Source organism: Eriocheir sinensis, chromosome 16 (genome assembly GCF_024679095.1).
Source record: "Eriocheir sinensis breed Jianghai 21 chromosome 16, ASM2467909v1, whole genome shotgun sequence".
NCBI classification, from domain to species: Eukaryota; Metazoa; Arthropoda; class Malacostraca; order Decapoda; family Varunidae; genus Eriocheir; species Eriocheir sinensis.
The window spans coordinates 1678721-1686588 of NC_066524.1; the positions used below are offsets into that span (position 1 = coordinate 1678721).

Here is a 7868-nt window from a genome sequence, read left to right on the forward strand (position 1 = left end):
TCATGCTCATCCCTATACTGTCCAAACCACTTATGCAAGAGCTAACCAGCATCTTCACTCTTTCATCCCTCACGCTGGTAAACTCTGGAACAATCTTCCTTCATCTGTATTTCCTCATGCCTACGACTTGAACTCTTTCAAGAGGAGGGTATCAGGACGCCTCTCCTCCCGAAATGGACCTTCCTTTCGGCCACCTCTTTTGACTCTTTTTTTGGGAGCAGCGAGTAGCGGGCTTTTTTTTTTTATTATTGTTTCCTTTTTTTGTGTCTTTGAGCTGTTTCCTTTGTTGTAAATATATATATATATATATATATATATATATATATATATATATATATATATATATATATATATATATATATATATATATATATATATATATATATATATATATATATATACATGGTTTTGAATGTCCTGTCTTAATTTATTAGGCTATTATTATTATTATATTATCCCCATGCATCGTTTACTATTCCAGGCAGACAAATTCAGAGACAACCACTGAAAAGCAGAAATAACTGGCTGACTATCATCATTATTATCATCATTCTTGTTATTATAATGGTAACTCTTCTTCTTCAGTTCTTCTTCTTATCATTATTGTTAACATTGTTATATAGTATATGCAAGATACATCAGTCACTTAACGACGATTTTGGTGTTCTACATAAAATGAGAATAATATTTAAGATAATAATAATAATAATAATAATAATAATAATAATAATAATAATAATAATAATAATAATAATAGTAATACTACTACTACTACTACTAATAATAATAATAATAATAATAATAATAATAATAATTATTATTATTATTATTATTATTATTATTATTATTATTATTATTATTGTTATGATAATAATACAACAGCACGCGACGAAGATGTTTCCATGACAAGCTTGTTTTGTTTCTATCACGCACTTAGGCGTCTCCCCTCTCACCTACCTACGATACCGTTCAGCGAGACTCATGCTACAACAAACACTTAGGCGTCTCCCCTCTCACCTACCTACGATACCGTTCAGCGAGACTCATGCTACAACAAACACTTAGGCGTCTCCCCTCTCACCTACCTACGATACCGTTTAGCGAGATTCATGCTACAACAAACACTTAGGCGTCTCCCCTCTCACCTACCTACGATACCGTTCAGCGAGACTCATGCTACAACAAACACTTGGGCGTCTCCCCTCTCACCTACCTACGATACCGTTCAGCGAGACTCATGCTACAACAAACACTTAGGCGTCTCCCCTCTCACCTACCTACGATACCGTTCAGCGAGACTCATGCTACAACAAACACTTAGGCGTCTCCCCTCTCACCTACCTACGATACCGTTCAGCGAGATTCATGCTACAACAAACACTTGGGCGTCTCCCCTCTCACCTACCTACGATACCGTTCAGCGAGATTCATGCTACAACAAACACTTAGGCGTCTCCCCTCTCACCTACCTACGATACCGTTTGGCGAGATTCATGCTACAACAAACACTTACATTCAAGTTTTTAACATCACATGATACAGTACAGTTCTTTAGCTTCAACATTATGCCAAAATATTTTCTTTATAGTAAAGAACATCTCTACTACAAGCAAAGCAATTCATCTGCTACAGTCATATGAAACACAAGGAGCCGTCACTCACGCGTGGCTGGAGCTGGGTAATCAAAACTCCATCATTATCCACAGCTGTCACCCGGGGCGGACCGCCCCTCCCGCCTGTTCAATAATGTTCAATAATGATCTTCTTTCCAAAACGAACTGTCCTATCCATTCTTTCGCCGATGACTGTACACTGCATTACTCAACTTCTTTTAATAGAAGACCCACCCAACAGAAACTAAATGATTTAATGCTGGAGGCGGCAGAAAGCTCAGCGTCAGACCTTACTATTATTTCCGATTGGGGCAAGAAGGACTTGGTGTCCTTCAACGCCTCAAAAACACAGTTTCTCCACCTATCCACTCGACACAATCTTCCAAACAACTATCCCCTATTCTTTGACAACACTCAGCTATCAACTTCTTCAACACTAAACATCCTCGGTCTTTTTCTTTTTTTTTTTACAACAAAGGAGACAGCTCAAGGGCACGAAAAAAAAATAACAAAAAGCCTGCTACTCGCTGCTTCCAAAAAAGAATTAAAAGAGGTGGCAGAAAGAAAGGTCAATTTCGGGAGGAGAGGTGTCCTGATACCCTCCACTTGAAAGAGTTCAAGTCATAGGCATGAGGAAATACAGATGAAGGAAGATTGTTCCAGAGTTTACCAGCGTGAGGGATGAAAGAGTGAAGATGCTGGTTAACTCTTGCATAAGGGGTTTGGACAGTATAGGGATGAGCATGAGTAGAAAGTCGTGTGCAGCGGGGCCGCGGGAGGAGGGGAGGCATGCAGTTAGCAAGTTCAGAAGAGCAGTCAGCGTGGAAATATCGATAGAAGATTGAAAGAGAGACAACATCGCGGCGGAATTTAAGAGGTAGAAGACTATCAGTAGTAGGAGGAGAGCTAATGAGACGAAGAGCCTTAGACTCCATGCACTCTGTACAGAAGAGCTGTGTGAGTGGAGCCCCCCCACACGTGAGATGCATCCTCCATACGAGGGCGTAAAAGGCCCTGTATATGGATAGCAACTGCGCAGGGGAAAATAACTGGCGGAGACGATACAGACCGCCCAACCTCGAGGAAGCTGATTTAGCGAGAGGGGAGATATGAAGCTTCCAGTTGAGATTTTGAGTTAAGGATAGACCGAGGATGTTTAGTGTTGAAAAAGGTGACAGCTGAGTGTTGTCGAAGAATAGGAGATAGGTGTTTGGAAGATTGTGTCGAGTTGATAGGTGGAGAAATTGAGTTTTTGAGGCATTGAAGGACACAAGGTTCCTTCTGCCCCAATCGAAAATGATAGCAAGGTCTGAGGTTAAGCGTTCTGCAGCCTCCAGTCTGGAGTCGTGTACTTACTGTTGTGATGGTCTTCTATTAAAAGAAGTTGAATAATGCAGAGTGGAGTCGTCGGCGTACGAGTGGACAGGACAGTTTGTTATGGAAAGAAGATCATTGATGAATAACAGGAAGAGAGTGTATGATAGGACAGAGCCCTGTGGAACGCCACTGTTGATAGGTTTAGGGGAAGAGCAGTGACCGTCTACCACCGCAGAGATAGAACGCCCGGAAAGGAAACTGGAGATAAATGAACAGAGAGAGGGATGGAATCCGAAAGAGGGCAGTTTAGAAAGCAAAGACTGGTGCCAGACTTTCGATATGTCTAGCGCAACAGAAAAAGTTTCACCGAAACGGCTAAGAGAGGATGACCAAGAGTCTGTTAAGAGAGCAAGAAGATTGCCAGTAGAACCCCCTTGCGGAATCCATACAGGCGATCAGATAGAAGGTTAGAAGTGGAAAGGTACTTTTGAATCTTCCGGTTAAGGATTGATTCAAAAGCTTTAGATAGACAGGAAAGTAAAGCTATAGGGCGGTAGTTTGTGGGATTGGAACGGTCACTCTTCTTAGGCACAGGCTGTACAAAGGCATACTTCCAGCAGGAAGTAAAGATAGATGTTGATAGGCAGAGACGAGTTTGACCAGGCAGGGTGTCAACACGAAAGCACAGTTTTTAAGGACATTAGTAGGCACTCCATCAGGTCCATAAGCCTTCTGAGAGTTGAGGCCAGAAAGTTCATGGAAAACATCATTTGGAAGAATCTTAATAACAGCCATAAAGGAGTCAGAGTGGGGATGAGTAGGAGGAATATGCCCAGAATCGTCCAGGGTGGAGTTCTTACAGAAAGAATTACATACGTAGATTTAGACCCCACCAACAGTCGTGCTGTAGAGCTGAGAAAGAAGGAGGAGGAGGAGGAGGAGAAGGAGGAAAGAGCGAGTATGAGAACACAACAAAAACAATATCAACAAAAATCAGAACAAAAAATTGAAGAAGAGAAAATTAGAGATGGTTTAAAGAAAGAAGACAAGAACACAAGCAATCAATGGTGGTGTTTGATATCGTTGGAAGTGATGTTAAAGAAATGGCACAAATTCTAACTTCGCTATCTGATTACGACAGGTTATTGCTCTCTCTCTCTCTCTCTCTCTCTCTCTCTCTCTCTCTCTCTCTCTCTCTCTCTCTCTCTCTCTCTCTCTCTCTCTCGTGAAAATCTTAGCTTTGAAAGTGAGAGAGAGAGAGAGAGAGAGCGAGAGAGAGAGAGAGAGAGAGAGAGAAAATGGAATTTTAAAAAGAATTTGCCGACGCTCAAAGGAGGAAGAAGAGGAAGAGGAGGAGGAGGAGGAGGAGGAGGAAGAACACTAAAGAACACAAAGAAAGAATAAACAACAGCAGACCTGGTCGTCCTTAAGAGGCAATTTGTGACAAGCTACACTAACTATCTAATCAAAAGTGGAAGATGAAGTACAGCAAAGGCGAAGGCTCCTCCCCACCCCCCATCCCTCCATCCAGAGCTGGCAGGAAAGGTAAAAGAACCATGCAGCATGAAAAAACTGCATGGAAATTATATAGGAAAGAGGAAAAAACTATACATTCATTTAATACCCTGCATATTATAAATCTGAAATCAGTGGGCAGCTAACATAAGTTTTTATGAAGTCACTAGACACAGGGGTGGTGCCTGTTTCATGGAGGCAGGCACACGTTATTTCAATATTTAAAAAGGGAAACAAATCTTCTACGGAAAAATATAGGCCGATTAGTTCGACGCCAGTTATAGGTAAAATGCTTGAGTCAATAATAATAGCTGATAGTATTGGGGACCATATTGACAGACAAATTAATTTACGACTCACAGCATGGGTTTATTAAGGGAAGTCGTGCCTCACTAATCTTTTATCCTTTTACAATAGAGTCAACGAGGCAGCTGACAATGATGAGAGTTACGATGTAGTTTATCTTGATTTTTGTAAGGCCTTCCATAAGATACCTCACCAGAGACTGTTAAATAAAGTCAGGGCTCATGAAATAGGAGGGAAGGTTTATGATTGTTCTAGGGTGTGGATTAGCGACAGGAAACAGGGGGTTACCATTAACGGTAAAAACATCAGAATGGGGTAATATTACCAGTGGGGTTCCTCAAGGTTCAGTTTTAGGCCCGCTTTTATTCATTATCTACATCAGTGACATAGACAATGGGATAACTAGTGACATAGGTAAATTTGCAGATGATACCAAAATAGGATGTAATACTCCCGCTCTACAATAGTTTAGTCAGACCCCACTTGGAATATGCGGTACAGTTTTGGGCTCCCCACCATGCAAAGGACATTGCTAAATTAGAAGGTGTCCTTGCGCAACAAATCCTTCGAGGAAAGGCTTTCCACCCTTAACATTTTCTCTCTTGAGAAACGTCGCCTCCGAGGAAAACTGATCGAATGTTTTAAAATACTTAATGATTTCACGAATGTAGATAGATCAACATTGTTTATGATCGATGACACTTTGCGCACGAGGAACAATGGCGTAAAACTCAGATGTACACAAGTAAATTCAGACTGCACCAAATTTTTCTTCGCCAACGCTGTAGTGCGCGAATGGAATAAGCTTCCACCATCAGTGGTCCAGTGTAACACGATTGACTCCTTCAAAAAAAAGCTCGACCGTCACTTCCTTCAACTTAATATCAACTAGAGTAGAAATGCAACGTTTTGGAGCCTTCTGATTAATGTAAAATCACTTAGGTTTAAGGACAGACCACCTAGTCTGGACCATGGGGTCTGTGTGGTCTGATTTTCTATGTAATTATATAATTCTCTCTCTCTCTCTCTCTCTCTCTCTCTCTCTCTCTCTCTCTCTCTCTCTCTCTCTCTCTCTCTCTCTCTCTCTCTCTCTCCTCGCATGCGACCCCTTCCTTTTTATCTCTACTGCAAACTGCCTTCCCCTCTTCCGTTATCCATGATGTCCTTTCCTCTTTCCTTTTCTACCTCTTTCCTAAATCAAGCATTTTTTCCTCCCATACTCCTCTTTACCCATTCATTCCCTTCCTCTCCCCATTCCTCTTATACACTCTTTCCCAAACCATTTTCTTCTCTTCCCTATTTCCGTCACTTTTTTTTCCAATTACCCTTGCAGTCCTTCCTCTTACCATATACTCCTCTCCCCTATACGTCAGCAAACCTGTCTTCCTCCCTTGGCCTTGTTGGGCACCACTGAGAAGTGATAGGCTTTGGACAACAGCGGCGGCAATCCGTGGCTCCCATTTGAAACAGTGCTGGACATGCAGCGAGTGGCGACGACCGTAAGTGGAGGGCTCTATATGAGAGAAAGAGCCGCCGTCGAAGCGGATTACCGTATAGGGCAACCACAGCGGCCACGTGTGAAAGGCTCCGTTGAAAACTACAGGAGGCAACTATAACACCGTACAGCGGTGGCATGCAACAACTATTCGGCTGCCTCATGTGAACCCCTACCTGGCCTGGCCGCGGCACCTCCTACCAACTAGATCTAGACTCAGCCATATGCAATGTCAACTCCATCTCCCCAAAACCGTTTTCCCAAAACCGAGGTGACGTGCTGAATCTTGACCCTACACAGTCATGCTCTTGACTCTGTCAAGACATCCAACAGAGAATACAGCCACATGGCTGACGCCAAGGAGATCACCGAGCACTGCGAACACAAACTTGCCACCTTCTCCCTCTCCGGCCACACGGCAAGGACCGGCAGCATGGACCTCCCCGTGATCAAGAAGCAGCAGCTCAAGATGGGCACGGTGCTGGGCGTGGGCAAGTACGGCACGGTGTACCGGGGGCGCCTGGCGCTCCCCCGGGGCGGGGCGGTGCCCGTGGCCGTCAAGAAGCCGGAGAACGACCCCGAGTTGGTGGCCAAGACCTCCGAGGAAGCGGGTGTGCTGCAGGAGCTGGAGGGCGAGGCGGCCGTGCCCCGGCTGTATGGGCTGACGGCCGACTCTCCCCCGTGCATGGTGATGGAGCTGTGCCCAGGGGTGCGGCTGGAGGACTGCCTGGGCCGCGGCAGGGTGCGCGCCTCCCTGTTGGCCCTCGTGGAGGTGTGCGGCGTGGTGCGGCGCCTGCACGCGCGGGGCATCACCCACGGCGACATCCACGAGGGCAACGTGCTGGTGGACGCGTCCGGCGAGGGGGTGCGCGCCTTCCTGTTGGACTTCGGTCTGGCGGCGCGGAGCGCGGACCCCGGCCAGCAGGAGAATGACGTCATCGACATAGCGTGCACGGCCCTGCAGGTCATCCCTGACACGGAGCGTTTCTCTGACCTCCGACAGAGCCTTGAAGATGCCCCTGACCTCAACGAGGTCACTGCTCTCCTGCGACAAGTTCTGGAGGAGGATGGCTTCAAAGAAAAGGCCTCGAAACCCTCCAAGGAAGAGGTGAAGAATGAGTCCATGAAGCAAAAGAAGAAAAAGAACAAGAAAGGGCCATTCTACAAGCACTAAAATCCTCGCCTGGTGTTCTGCTTTGCTCCTCTTGAAGTTTTCGTTTGTTTGTCTTGCTTGTTGTCACGTGTGGTAATGGCGGGTATACGAAGCAGACATGAAGCATTGGCTTTGGTGAGGTGTGCTCTTGTTTTTGTTGGTCGGGTTTTAATACAGCCGTACATTTAGTTGGTGCAGCTTCCTCTTCTCGTTTCATAGATATATTTACCTATTCTGGTTCTTCTTCTTGTTAGTCGCAAAACTTTACCTGTTTCTGCATAACCGATTTGTGTTCCATCGTTTGGTTTGGTTTTGCGTGTTTTTAACTTTTCGCCTGTTGCGCCGGCAGGCTTTCTAGGTGGGGCTGGTGGTCGGCCTGGCCCGTTATGGTGCAGACAAGTGTTTACAGTGGCGCTTGGTTCATGCTAACCCCGGACCTCATCCAGCTCTTTCTCTATATCCTTTATGA

At 44.8% G+C, this 7868-nt stretch overlaps 1 protein-coding gene across 1 annotated transcript; it reads left to right on the forward strand.

The window, feature by feature from the left end:
- The first annotated feature begins 6592 nt into the window (after positions 1-6592).
- LOC126999133 (uncharacterized) lies at positions 6593-7420 on the forward strand. The gene has a single exon (XM_050861462.1). The coding sequence runs from the start codon at positions 6593-6595 to the stop codon at positions 7418-7420; it is 828 nt and encodes a 275-aa protein (XP_050717419.1).
- Positions 7421-7868: the final 448 nt, after the last annotated feature.

Coding starts and splice junctions, on each gene's coding strand:
- LOC126999133 (XM_050861462.1), top strand. CDS start 6,593: ATGGCTGACGCCAAGGAGATCACCGAGCACTGCGAACACAAACTTGCC.